General features: G+C 38.3%; 1 protein-coding gene across 2 annotated transcripts in view; it reads right to left on the reverse strand.

Moving 5' to 3' along the window:
* Positions 1-15,351, reverse strand: part of LOC137257828 (retinoblastoma-like protein 1) — a 39,178-nt gene that overhangs the window by 1,108 nt on the left and 22,719 nt on the right. For both annotated transcript variants that reach the window (XM_067795297.1, XM_067795298.1), the window contains 13 exons: positions 13,984-14,065; positions 11,844-11,987; positions 10,143-10,237; positions 9,503-9,623; positions 9,138-9,236; positions 8,311-8,425; positions 7,546-7,799; positions 5,213-5,329; positions 4,305-4,484; positions 2,900-2,971; positions 2,404-2,530; positions 1,235-1,383; positions 143-202 (listed from right to left, as the gene is read on the reverse strand). In XM_067795297.1, the coding sequence (XP_067651398.1) occupies positions 143-202; positions 1,235-1,383; positions 2,404-2,530; positions 2,900-2,971; positions 4,305-4,484; positions 5,213-5,329; positions 7,546-7,799; positions 8,311-8,425; positions 9,138-9,236; positions 9,503-9,623; positions 10,143-10,237; positions 11,844-11,987; positions 13,984-14,065 (1,615 nt within the window). The remainder of the gene's footprint in view (positions 1-142; positions 203-1,234; positions 1,384-2,403; positions 2,531-2,899; positions 2,972-4,304; positions 4,485-5,212; positions 5,330-7,545; positions 7,800-8,310; positions 8,426-9,137; positions 9,237-9,502; positions 9,624-10,142; positions 10,238-11,843; positions 11,988-13,983; positions 14,066-15,351) is intronic.

Raw genomic sequence — 15,351 nt, forward strand, 5'->3', positions numbered from 1 at the left:
ATTTAATTATTTTATTGATTATTTAACTGAAATAAGATTTTTTGGTGCTTTCTATGTAAAAAAAGGTCATAATGGAAACATGATATTACATCTATTAAATTAATTAATTACATTAAAAATTAAAATGTAAAGATTGACTTACTGATGTTGCGTTTGTTGAGGAAAATTTCAGTGCAAAACTCTTTATTCTCTTCACAAATACCTGGAAAGGAATATGATCCACAATAAAACATACAATCAAATTAGAAAGGGAGTTTATTGTGATGACACAGTACAGGCTTATCCTTAATAAAGCAGGGATGTCAAGATTTAAGTATTCCCAATATGATACATAATGGGATACTTTAGGCATCACATGACACTTAATCTTCGACCAAAATGGAGACTTGATACTACAGGTTTTCACCACTAAGTGTCAGAGTTGCTTATTTTTATATCATTTTTGTTGTTTTCACATGTACATATATCGTTATCTACTTCCTGGCATTCATTCAACTGATAAAGGAGTGAGAACATGTTCTTCATAATTGACATCCACACATTTTCACTGTTTCTTGGCAACATGAACTGCGAAATGTTTCAAAATCAGGAACTGTATTTGTAGTGCAAGCAGTTCTTGTTTGAGTTGCAAATCCTACCATTGAACCAAAGGTAAGAAGAAATCCCAAATTTGGTTTCCCTATCTATAATGGTTTCAGAGAAAATCTTCCCCACTGGGGATACTGTACATTAAGTCATGAAAAGCATCACTATGGCCATATCTACGTACCAACTTGTAACACGGTTTCCTTTTTCAAATTCTTTCAGGGCATTTATGTCCTGATAAAACATATCTAATTTGGTTACGAGAAGGGCCTCCAAGATGTAACAAATTGCAACACTCTTTCAGTTTTCAAACTCTGTCAAGGCCTTCATGCCATGACGTTTTGTTTTTTTTAAAAGAAAAACTGGCCCCATCATCTTGGTTCGTCGGAAGGACAGGGCTCAAGCCAGTACCTGCTGCCACTTTGTGGCGAGAGATAATGAACAGCAAGCACTGCTGATACAGGGTAGTCAATGACTTTTACCGTAATGACTTGTCACAGACATTTGCCTGCTCTTCGTTATTTGCAATAATCGCTCCCCTTTCATGACAAACACACTATGCTACTATAGCATACCTCATGCTACAATTATTAAGTGCAAAAATACGAGAAACTCTTTTCACTTGGGCTTCTGTGGTATAAACACTTACAGCGTTATAGAACTGTATCAGATCTCCTCTCTCAAAGTCAAACGTTGCCTCACCCCCTAGCAGCTTGGTGGGTGTAGGGGGCTGACTGTTGGGGTGCGGGACAGGAAGGGTACTGTCAGAGCGAATGAATCCTAGCATTTCAGTTTTCTCTGTAAAACATAAAATCATGATTAAGGGTGAGAGATTTGTAGATTGTCTCAGACTTTGAAAAGAGTTTTGTTTCGAATCTGATAATGATCTTAAATCACCATGCATGTGATAGTGACTGAAAGACTTGTGATGGTCACAGCACTAATACTGTTCTGTGTATTGACTAGTCTTATGACAATAATACCAGAATCTCATCTACAAATGTAACAGCTGCTAGTCTGGCCAGTGGCTAGTGAAAATGAAAGAGGGTTAGTCAACAGTCCATTCCCTGTTGCTAAAAACATAGTAATGATCATCCTATGACAAAATAGAATTAACAATGGCTGGTTGGTTGTTAACACCACACTCAGCAATATTCAAGCTATATGGTGGCCATCTGTAAATTATCACGTTGGGACCAGACAATCCAGTGATCAACAGCATGAGCACCAATCTACACGATCTGGATATGTGTCATACAAATCAGCAAGCCTGACACCTAATTCCAATGATCCATATCAGTCACACCACTTAATCCAACAAGTTGCTTCTTTCAGCCCACTTTAGTAGATTGTTTGGCTTGACCTGATCAAGCGAATACTAATGCAATGCCTGACTGTGTCACAACTGGTTGTGTCTATAATTGTGAAGTGGTTCATCTTTGTCAGATCACGGTCAACATGTCCGAATGGCAGAGACAAAGTCGCTGTCGCTGTTTAACATTCTCAGCTCCCCTATTTAATGAAGAGAACTCGGCTTGATGTTTGTGCAAACTGACCTGCTGGATCATGCAAATGTAGAGTAGATCACGTCAAGCTGAACAAACTGTAGACATGAGGATTCATGTTTAACTGGTTACAGGTCATTTTGGATCAGTGGTTATGTATAATAACCAGATTTCTGGCAAATTTTTGGTACAACATTTTTGTCTAGTTTTTCACTGTCTCGGACAAATACCAGTGACCATTTCTATACCCAGTAAAGTGTTCACTTTGTGACAGGGGCAGACGCCAGAGATAATTCTGCTGTGACAGTCATACTTTTGTCTCGGTCCTTCTCGTCTTCCTTGTTGACAGGGGATGACGAGCCACTAGCACCACTCTTGCTGCTCTCACTGCTCCCGGACGCGTTGCGGTGGCGGCCAATGAGCAGTACACTGCGATACACCTGCACAGAGGATTTCATTATGTCTTTATTGTTATATGCCAAGTGATAAGTAGATTAAATTCTCTAGGGATGACAAATAACAAACAACGAACTTGATAAATAGGATCACACGCATTCAGGCTTGCCATAATTAAACCTTAAGTCTGCAACACATGATACACAACACTGATAACAAGCAAGGAAAGAAGAAGAGGTTTCAATGCTTAAATTTAAAATATTTTTTTAAAAATATTAGGGATAACCTTCAAATAAGCCTAGTACAAATTTCAGGTAAACTTCTTCTTCAATTTTACTGAAAAATTATAATGAAGCAAAAATGAAGATATGTGAACAAAGACTGATATATTGATCAACCATAGTTACACTCACATGACTTTGAGCCTGTGGTTGAACTCTGTAGCACTTCATGATTTGCTGGAATGTTAGTGGTTTTTGGCACACCTGTAGAAAAAGAGGGCAGAAGACACATGAAAAAGAGTGAGTTTAGTTTCACTGTGATTTCTCTGTGTATATTCTCAAGAGTGAGTACAGATTAGCACTATTTCAAACTGTATTTCAGTTAAATCATGGTTTGTGGAAGGTTAGCATTTTTCAGTTTCACAAGCATGAATGCAGGTATGTTGTTTTCATAGAACAAAAATTCTTGGAATCAAGACATCTGGAGGACTCGTCACACGGGTTGAAAAAATAAAGCATGAAGTTTGTGTTGTTTGCTACTTAACATGATGACTTGCAATTTTCCAGCTACAGAACTGAACAAATTGAAGACTGACAAAAGCAAAGATCCATGCCATCAATTCATACTGACATACTGTCAAACAAGTGACAGAGCCTGACTAGATGATGAAGTCATCTCCTACAAGGATAGGTAGCTGAGACATTCAAATCAAGTATCCCTGAGTGTCCACTTACATCGAGTTCATGATATAGATTGTGTGCTTACTGCCATACTCCACTAATTTCCAGTCATAGATGGCACGCCATGAATAATAAGTCTGGCAACACTGTGTCCCTTACCACAATGGCACACTATCAAACAGGCTGTTTCACAAAGTAACCTTTACTGAGGTTAACCTTAACTCTCATTCTTTAACACTGCACTATAGCTACCTTGGTGACTTACGATCACTTTAACGTTTTGTGAAAGGAAGCTAAAGTCAATGAGTCACAATCAGATTTTAGATCAGAATCAGAAATTCATGCGAGAGTGAATGTTATTTATGACACAGACAGTGTGATATTGGGACATTCTGTAAACAGACCAGGCTGACCATGTGATCAAAGCACGTTACTAACGAGGTTGTCATTGTACAAAACAATCTTAGCACTAACAAGGGTTGTGTCACAATACAACCTTAGTCTACGTTAAAGAATGAATAAACTCAATTTTTTGGTACTCTTTTTAACTGAATTCACTCAAAAATATATGACTGATCCCCCCAAATAGCTATGTTCTTTGTACTTTCAATATGATGACATATATTTTTTTCATGATTTCTTAAATAACATAATGCCATACAATATTTAAGTAGAGCTGATTATCTTTATCAAAGCACCACGTCCATTACACACGTTCTGTTTGGTTTGTCGTATATTTTTGCACATAAGCATCGAGTAGTGGACGAGTCTCCTTTGAAGTTCCAGAAAGGGGAGAGTGGTGACGAATGCTGAGACAGCTGGCACTGGAGAGTGGTATTCCGCAACCCATTAACCCAGAATTCTCCTCAGAATGAATAATAAAAACAAACATGTCCAACAAGCTGGAGAGACTTACTTTCGCCATAACATAGATAGCACACATAAGCAGTTGGTCAATATGACGATCCTTCATAAGGTCAAGGTTATGTACAAAGACATGTTCAAAACATGTCCACATCTTGCGTCGCAGGTCCTCGTCTGTGACCTCTAACCTGTCACACAGGTCACGTAGTCGAACGCTCACTAAATGATACACCTATAGAAAGAAGATAAAGCACTTGGTAACAAATTTGTTGCCTCTTGAATACAGTGTGGTAAAAAAAGGGTCATATATCAGAAAGTTAAGCTCATATGAGCGTTTGTATGTGTGGCGGCTTGCACTAGACCAGACTTTAGCTGATTTGATAGTGCTAGTTCACTGAGACACCATGACACAATTAAGCATGAATTCCCACTCATTATACTTAATCCAAGCTTACTGGTCCTTATACCCATTAATGCCTAGTGCCAGGTAGGAACCAACAAGTACCATATTTAAGATCTTTTGATATGATGGGCACGTGATCGAACCTGCGACCTTTCACTTCAAGCACTACAACACAATGACATTCTAACGACCAATTTGTCACACCATACAACATGCATCTGATTATTGTGACTTACTCAGACAAGGAAGCTTGACTGCCTTAAAAGGTTCGTACAGTGCTGCTTCATAGCGCAAGCACATCAAGATACCATGCCACCTTTGTAAAATGTTTTTTTCTGAGACAATATTCCAGTCCACGTTTTATTCCCTTTAATACAACAACTGTGTAAGGTAATGACATCTTTGAACATTGTTATGGCATGATGAAGCAGATGAAATCACTGAATTCCCTTCTTCAGGGGAGAAAACTGTCCACTTGAAACAATAAGCAATTAACAAGTTTTGGTTTTATTTACATACAATGTAAAGTTGGACATGAACCCAATGAATATGTTCACCTTTCTAAAGAACAGTGGTAGAGAGCCAGTCTTCTTGGGTTTGTTAGACTTGCCAGGGGAGGGTGGGACTTGTTTGCCAGGACTGGTTGACACCAGGGTCTGCACTGGGATAAGTACCTGCAATAGAGTGAGTGAGTGAGTGAGTGAGTGAGTGAGTGAGTGAGTGAGTGAGTGAGTGAGTGAGTGAGTGAGTGAGTGAGTGAGTGAGTGAGTGAGTGAGTGAGTGAGTGATCATATGCCGCTTTCAGCAACATCCCAGCAATATCATAACAAGGGAAACCTGAAATAGGCATCACACACTGTACCCACATAGGGAATTAAGGACTGGTCTTTGCCGAGACAAGTCAACGCTTTAACCACTAGGCTTCCCCAACGCCCCACCTGCAACACCGACAGGAACAACTGTACAGCTTGTTCAGCTAGACCTCATCAAGTGAAATACAAATGCACTGCATGACTCTCACAACTGGTTGGGTCTATAATTGTGAAGCGGTGCATCTTTGTCAGTCTCATGTCAACCTGTCTGAACAGCCGAGACAAGGTCCCTGTTTAATATTCCCTGCTTCCCTTTTTATTGAAGTTAACTTGACCTGTCATTTGTGCCAAATGACCTCCCGGGTTATGCATATGTACAGTAGCTCAGGTCAAGCTGAACAAGCTGTAGTAGCTGATAAATCTTTAGTAACAAACACTCTTGATCGAGACGCCGCCATTTAGAAATTTTCTCGTGTACAACAAATATGGTTTCATACACATTTTCAAGTGTTTTGGTTGGCCTATGCCAGCAAGGGACACTAGCATCAGGCGCCACACATTGTGTCCATGTTGGGAACTGAATGACTTTTTAGCATAATCTGCCAACGCATTAAATGCCATTTCACTGCTCCTGCTCTTGAATAAATAGCACGGATGCCTGAGTGGTTTATATATAAGTCACAAAAACTTGAAATCAACTATGATCTTAAATAGTTCCTATATTATGGTGTACAGTGAATCTCTGTATTAATAACCAGAGTTGGACCTTTCAGGCTGACAGTCCGATGGAAGTCTACTACCCACCTGCCTCCTATATTCAAGTGATACTGACAAAAATGTAAAACGTAATCTGTTGCAAATAGTAGTTTCAAGGATCTAAATTAGTTGTTTGACCATAAATTAAGCAGATTGACCAGTCAAGTAAATGCTTAAATTATGATGGGATTCTGAAGACGATTAGACACTAACCAAGAAGTGAACTTTGATTTCACATTCCTACAGCATCAGATTTCCTAATGGCAATGATTCCAGTTCAAATATGTCATTAAATTTCATAAATGGAAGGTAAGTGAAGTACGAAGCATTTTTCTTAGAATTTCAAAAAAATTAAAGTGCAACCACAATGAAGTAGTCTGATGCTAAAATTCGTAGTGACTATGATAAACTTGTCAAGGTTGTCACCTCCATATTCAACTGTCCTGTCATTTGTGAAGACTGAGTGCTAACATCAGCAGCACAAAATCAGCAATGCACTGGTATGCGTTTGATCCCTGTGGCCAATAAACAGTCAGGAACAGGCAAACCAGCGATGGAAAACACAAAAGCAACAATTTGTGTCTTCAAGGTAACATGACAAGCTATCTGAGAAATCATAAAGCAGGAATACTCAAATTCTACAGCCAATGGCATGGTAGAATGGCCTTTTTCTCCACAGGTTTGGCAAATCAATATTCCTCAACTTTCCCTAACATTTCCTTGATGAGTAATAGATTTTCCCCTAGGCCACTTCGTGAAATCACACTATGCATTTCAAGTTAAAGTAACCTTTTCTTACTTTTCATAACAAAAACTTTTAACAACAAAAACTTTTAACAACAAGAGTACCTTGAATATGTAATATATTGCACAGTAAATGCAACAAATATAATGCAAAGAAAAAAAAGCATCCAATACAATTTTATAAACAATAACTCTAGTGATTATAGGCATCACAAAAGACAGCTTTAAGAGAGAGATGTATGATCATAATAGCTGTGCTGGAAGCACAAGGTGCAAATCTCTTGTTGTCGTCATGTGAACATAAGATCACCAGCAAATGTCAGAAGATTGGTCAAATTACATAAATCTACTACCATACCTGATTAGCAACGTTCAGAGTTCTAATATTTCCCTGACCATTACTCTAAATTTCCCTGGTTTAGATCTCAGTTCCGTGACTATTCCCTGCCTTTGAAAACAGATAACAATTGCCTGACTTTCAGAGAAAAGTCGAAACTCCCTGACTTTTCCTTGACATGTGGGAGTCCTGAATGAAGTGCCTTCATTTTTCTATTGTTGTCACCATGCTGATGACTAACCTGTCTTCCATCACTGGTGACGGCTATCAGGGTTTGCCCTGTGGACAGGGTGTTGGAGTCAGTCTGTGTCGTGGCCACAACGGTGTCTGAAACGCCGCTGTTGAGCTGCTTTACTAACTCTGTGTGCGTTGCTGCGTGTGTTGAGAGCTGCTGGGCACCTGGCCCGAACAGCTGGCGTTTGACACTGCCGGGCTGGGGTGATGAGAAACGGTCAACAGCTGATGGACCGGGAGGTGACTGGAGGGGGTCTACAACTGAACAGAGGCAAACACGTTTCAACAAATTAAAAAGTATGTCATTTTTATGATAAAACGTGAGACCGCTTTGGAGAAGAAAAGCTATTCATGGTGAGTGATATTATGACTGTTTCAAAGAATGTTTCCCAGAGAATGGGATGTAGCATACCATTTTTCTTAAATGCAGAGAACTATAAAAATTGTAAATTCGTGTTATATTCAAGCATTGTTAAACTAAGCAATGAAACTATATCATTACTGGTACTGCTGTTATTAAATCAAGTGAAAACAATCAAGCGAGAATGTATCACACAGGAACATTTCGATCATACTTGAAAAAAACTTCACTGATATCCTCCCCAGACTTGCAGCCATATAGATTAATAACTCACCATATTATACATGTTTAAATTTTAGATTTTCAAAACAAGATTGCCTTTACAACAAAGAACTGAATTTGTCTGATCAGATGAGACCTGTTAATAACATTTTTGCCACACCATAATGGCGACCTATCCACTGTGCATACCTTTGACTGTTCTCTGTGTATTTCTACCTTCTCCAACAAGAGATTTCACTCGGGGATGTGTGAGTGGGGAGGATGTTATATTGCTGTTGTTGTCAATCTGATTAGCAGGCGTTACCTGGAAAAATATTATAATACAGTTCAGTGTCAAACAAACAGCAGACTCCAAAACAGAACAGCATATTCAAGAGACCATGGTTGTACGTAGGCCATGTGCATCACCCGGAAGCGAGCACATGCTAAAAAGCATTCGGAATCATTTGGGTACAAACCTTTTCCAGATAAAAAGTTCAAAAGGTATGTGCGAATGTGCACTTTCGCTATTTAGTAGGCTGTGTTCTGATTGGTCAATCTCAAAGGTTACCTGACGCGACCTCCCATAAGGTTTTGTTAGACTCAGTAGTGGAGTGTAACGAAAAGTGCTGAGGATAGGTTTACTGTCATTCATACCAATGTTTTGCTCCACAGTCAGTCTAGTTCAAGAGATGTCAAACTAGACAAAGGTGGCAAGAGAAGGTCTTATTCAAAACATGAAAATGAATATTAAATAATGGACAAAGTAACGTAAGTGAGTACAATTTATCTTCAGTCTGGTTTGCGCTAAGGACACGAACAGATGTTTCACAGAGTGGCATAACGTGGCGTGGCGTGGTTTGTGGTGAAGCTATATGGCGGCTGTGTTTAAATAATAATGTCTTGACCAGACAATCCAGTGATCAACATGAGGATCGATCTATGCAACTGGGATACGATGATGTGTCAATCAAGTAAGTCAGCCCGACAAATGATCCTGTTAGTAGCCTCTTATTACAGCATGTGACTGGTCTCACCTCCTCACACATGGGGATGTCCTCACTGTGCTCCTGGATGGCATCCCACAAAGGGGAGTCTCGCTTCCACGCCAGTGACTCCAATATCGTCTCCTCAATCTGAAGTAAACAGGTCAGCTAGTTAAACCAGCTTCTTGCCACACAGTTTTTTCTAAAGTAAATTATTCAAACTTATCATTGTCATCAAATTGAGTATTTTCTATGACAGCAATCCTGCCATGTATATGATTGTGAAATCTGCTTGCCTATATAAATCTTAAAAATGTAATATCACTCTATGTCAAGAATGACACTGTACCAGAATGAACACTGTATGAAAAAGTGCAATAAGAAGTAAGGCTTTATTAATTAAGACCTGAACGTACATGATTGAGGTGCTTCACGACATCCCGTGAAAGTCCTTCCTCCGCCCTGATACAAATCTCGATGACTTTATACAGGTGATAGGGGCTCATCTCAAACACATCCACAATCCAAGGAAATGTTCTATTAATAAAATGACAATGAAATTATCATGCATCTTGTCATATTTCCACAACGATGGAATTTTGACTAATGATTGGTACATTAGATATCTAGAGTGACTGAGCATCTTTTTACACCATTTTAGCACTATGCCACCAATATCATGGGAGGGGACACCAGAAACGGGGTTCACACATTGTAGCCATGTGTGGAATTGAAACCCAGGTCCTCAGAGTGATGAGCAAATGCTTTATTCACTAGGATACCTTATTGCTTCTAGTTATCTAGAAAGATTATGAAAGGATTGAATATAACTGACTGACAGGAAGTTTCCATGATTAGGCAAAGTACAGGAAAGTTAGAATAACTGGTTTTATTCTCATATTGCTGACACCAGGCAGGGTAAAAACAAGTATCATACTTATAGTATTTTTTGAAGCCACTCGTGGATGGAACTATCGACCTCTCCTTTTCTGACAGAGGTTCTATTAATTCACTATGGAGGAGGTCTGTGACACGAGGGGAGCATTTATCACTGACCTTTGTGAGTTGTACGAGAAGATGACAATCTCCAAACAGCAGGCGAACAGCGACCGATGGAACATGGAGTGTTCCAGTAATCCTTGCACAGATGTCTGTAACAGTCCAGGTCTCTCACTAAACTTGATGTACATGCATTAATCTGCAGTTTACTTACTGCTTTGTAATAAATTTTAATGAAAACGTGATATTTTGGTGCATTTGAGACAACAGATTTATGATTTCATTAAGAAAATGTTTCTCTTTTGTTCATAATTCATAATTTTTGCTTACTGCTTCCCCTGATACAGAAAAGGCAGTACAGCCAGAAGACTCTAATGAATTTTGCATTGAATTTGCATTTGCAAGAAAAACCAAACAGGAAAAACAGGATTTTTTTAAACAAAGCACAAAAGTAACTTCACCAGACACTACAACACTTTCACTGACCAAACACACTGACAAGTTTCAAATATAAACATGAAAAGTGGAAGAACATGCAGCTCTTGGACATTTATCAACGTAACAATATCTTGTCACACCCAAGGGAGACAACTTGCTGCCCCTTAGAATTAAGCTCAGAGAGAGGATTTTGTATTTGAAAATCGGAGTAACAATTCCAAAATTCCAATGGTTGGCATCTCTGGTCCCCTATCAATGAGTAGCGAAGTGATATAATGATTGAAGGTATTAACTAGAAACCAGTGGTCAAGTATTTGGTCAAACCAAGTCCTTGAGCCAAGGCCATACCATACTTTGAGCACTGTCTTATTATGCTACTTCTTCCAACAGTTTCCTCTGATAAGCCAGTAACATTGGAAGCTACTCTAATCACAAGTGCAGAGATGCCAACCTCAAAGCATTGTAAATAGTAGTTTCAAGGATCAAAATCAGTAGTTTGACCAGAAAATTAACTTAAAATTATGATAGATCCTGAGACAGACAATATGACACTAATCACAAAGTTATTTTCACACACCAGTTTTATTGATAAAATGAAAGGAATGGTCAAGAGGTTAAGTCATTCTGATAGGACAGTCATTTTCCCTCAATACACAATTAAGTGGGTCAAAATCGCAAAGGTATCAAATTCACCGTCTGGTTTCTGATAGACAGTTTTGCTAAAATTATGTTTGCTACTTGCAGTCATTCCAGTTCAAATATGTCATTAAATTGGATGAATGGAAGATAAGTGAAGTCCACAAATGTATTTAATCAACAAAGAAACATATTTTTGTCTCTATACCTGAACTTGAACAGTGTTTGCCCTTGCAATGAAAATATAGGAATCGTCAGGGCGACACTGACATGTTTTTGTGGGGTCAACTTTCATCAAGACATCAACCTGTGATTGTTTAATAACAACTAAAAAACCCAAGGTAAGGCAGGTCAGGTGTTTTATCAGCACTGAGCAGTTAACTGGCAAACAGTAAGTAGTCTTAAACAACAGCAAATTACAAGCATGGATTATCTGAATTTAAGGTCCAGTAGCATTGCGTCAAACATGACGCAAGCTTCCAAATTCACTGCATATTTGAGATAAGTTTGTGTAAAATATGTAGGTTTTCTGTGTCAGGGCAAACAAGGAATGAATTTTCTTCAAATTTCAAAGAATTTCTAGTGAAATCGCTTTGGCACAGTTTGAGGCTACAATTAGACTATGATAAAATCATATAGGTTAGCAACTTTATAAGTGTTCTGAATACATGGTAATGAACTTACTGCTGGGTTTGATTTCTGGTCCTTGCCAATCCGTTTCTTTTCCCCTTGCACAATGTTTTCCAACATCTTGTAGTAGAGGCTCTCCCCCAGCTGAAGGCGACGACGAGCAAAGTCAATGTGGGCGCCAGGATGACCCTCTGAAGGCTGCAATGGAAGGCGTCAAGCTCAATATCAAAGGTGACATGGTAAGCTGAAAAGGGATTTAACGCCGTACATAAGAAAATTTCACTCATGTGACAACATGGTTGCATGTGTATGTGTGGATGTTTGTACTAGCCCAGACTTTGGCTGGTTTTATACTGCTAGCCCACTGAGAGAGAGCATATGAATACCCCAATCAAACAAATTATACCGACTCAAAGCTAACCAGTCCTTCTTGTACCCATAAATGCTGAGCGCCAGGCTTGGACAAACAAGTACAATATTTTCATGTCTTTTTGTATGACACAACCTGTGATTAACCCCAAGACCTTCAATTATCTGGGTTGACGATCTAACCACTACACCACTGAGACGGACCTATATATAACAGACTGCTACCATCTTTGCTGAGCATTTGCTTGCAACTACCGACATAACATCTGCTCTGGTTGACGTAAGTAATTCTATCCATCATTGTCCAACTCACCTTATTTGATAATCTCACCTAATTCCATCTTGATCAAACACTGCTGTTTGCTTATTGATCTTATTGATACGAAAGTGAGATTTCCTCACAACTGCTTCAGTATTATGAAAATAAGAATCAGCCATGTTCCTAACACATAATGAATACTTGGGTCTTCTGTTCCCGAGAAAATGTTTTGTTACGCTCCCAAAAGAACAGAAAACCTCTCAGCTAAACCCTTTTCAAATATTTTCAATACAGATACACAAGAGTGTTACAATTTGTTATGAAATAATTCCAGTTTTAAAAAGAAGGGTTTTTAAGACATCATCAATATTTCCAGCATCATGACATAAAATTTTAACATTGATAACACAAGCCTTCATGTAAACAATGCTAGCACAAGTTGGTAGCATGATGGTTTATTCATTACTGTACATTTACTTACAGATACAGAATTAAAATAGCATTTAGTCCACTGGATCATTAATTTAAAACAACTTATTAATTCTGCAGTCAGAAACTCAGCACAACTTCCACAAGCAATTTATTGGAAATTGTCCTGAAATGTACTTTCTAAAAACACAAGTGCTAAGCTACTCAACAAAACACCCTATAGGAGTATCCTCCAACCAATCCTGCTGAATGATACCAATACACCTCAGGTTTCTTCCAGTTCAACCCTTTCTAAAAAAAATAAAGGGAATCCTTGACACTTGAATCAAATGACAACCCAAATGTTAAAGTCAATATTAGCTATGACCAATGTGACTTTCAAGCTCATATTTGAAACAGTGTTAAAAATGTTGGATTTTTCCTGGCATAGCAATCACAATTGTTTGGCCGACTAAGCAAGTATAGACAAAAATAAATCATGCATTACACACAAAGGTTCAAGAGCATAAGTCCATTTGACCAGCACCCAAGACAATGAACCAGCTGTTATGGTGAAGTAGGTCAGGTTGTTTTGTTTATCGACAGCCAGGAGTGTCAATGAAGTATCAATTACACTAAGCCAAACAGCTAAGTGTGCATTCAACCGGAAACAATCTTTGCAAGCATAAAGGCCAGATGTAGAGAAAACAGAAAGCAACGCCATATACAAGTCTGACATAAAAAAACCAGAAATTAGACGCTGAAAACAAAGAAGACTTGATGAAAATGAAAAGACATAAAAAGATGGTAAAGAGTAACACATACAAAAACACAGAATAAACAGAACAATTGCATCGTCCCATATTGTTTTGCAATTGTAGTTCTATGATTGTGTGACCAATGCAGGGCTCAATTTAAAAGATGCTAGTTGCACAAGACAAATTCCAGATGCACTGTCTTAACTGCGAAGTGTAATGAAAGAAATATGCTTTTGAATAATTTAGATGTTTTATTCAGTAGTTTACCCACTAAAAAATATACTTGCATTTTGTGGAACCTAGAGTAATAACTAGAAACTAATGCAAGAAACAAAGCAATAAGTTGAGCCAGGCCTACGGGTTTGTGTTTCCACATAATCTTATCATGATGGCCACTCACTTGAACATAATGTGTACAGAAGACCTCCCCCATTTCCTGAACTCGAGAAACAATCTCCTCTTTAGGGTCTTTGCTGCACTCTCTGAAAATAAGTATCAAAAGGGTTACCATGGTTACAGTGTTAACATCAAACAAGTTATACATCAAACAAATAGCTTGTACATACTAACTCTGTATTTTGCTGATGTTGTGATAAATTAGACTTACAGTTCCCATTCATGTGTTCTTATCAGCTGAGACTACCAATTCCAAGGACTGGCAACAGTTAATTTCCCAATCTACAAAATTTGCGCCAGTCCAAAGTGTATTGCCTTAGTTTGGCATTTTGTGTTTTCATAGAGTCATAGCCATTGAATTATGCACAATCACATCTTTTAGTTTCCTACTTAAGCATTCTAAACAATTATACACTTTTTGGTGCAGATACTATCCATGTCACACTCATACCCTGATTCAGTTTTTCTTTTTGTCTCAATCTTGTTGCCGTGTTTCATGTCTTTGTCATTGAAATCCAATCTTAAAGAAATCTCAGCGAAAAGGTCAGTCTTCTAAATACTATATGGATACTTTTCTACCTTATGCATGATGGACTGGCTGCCTGAAGGTACTCGCAACTTGTCAAAACAAGAATACATGCTCTCTGATGCCCTTTCACGATGCACACATAGCGAATTAAAAAATTATATTACATTGCACTTTTCATGCATTTAGACATAACTAATTGGAAAAGAATTAATGACTAGATAATCATTATGGACACTAATCGCAGGGGCATAGATATGTAGAAATAGAGGGTGACCCCTAAATCTGAAAACAATTCATTCTAACTTTATTGGGCGAATAAATATTTCCATTTCTTTTTTAGTTCAAAAAGATGTAATTTGATACAAGAATTAGAACGAAACATAGCACAGCACATCTCAAAGACCATTTTCCACATTTGAAAACATTTGAACAAAAACGTCTTCATGTAGATGGACAGATTTCCTTGGTAACCCCATGACCTTTCATGGATGGGATATGACACACTGAACATTTTTCAACAATTGGTTAGTGAGCATAACTTAGCACAAACCTCTGGAAAACAACTAAGTCTAAAGGTTAAACAAAATATCTACAATCCAGAAACGAGAACAGAAGAAATTAACAATACCACTAAAAATCTCTAAAAGGTCACCTGGATATTTGATTGATATGCTACAGACATGTAATGTGCTAAGATCATGAAAGATATATAAAACATCATCACTACCATTACAATGCAACTGTGAAAAGCCCAATCAGAACGGGTCTTCGGTAATGCAAGCTTGTTGTAAGAGGCAACTGACAGGATCAGGTGGTCAGGCTCGCTGGGTTGGTTCACACATA

This window comes from Haliotis asinina, chromosome 12 (genome assembly GCF_037392515.1).
Source record: "Haliotis asinina isolate JCU_RB_2024 chromosome 12, JCU_Hal_asi_v2, whole genome shotgun sequence".
Taxonomy (NCBI): Eukaryota; Metazoa; Mollusca; class Gastropoda; order Lepetellida; family Haliotidae; genus Haliotis; species Haliotis asinina.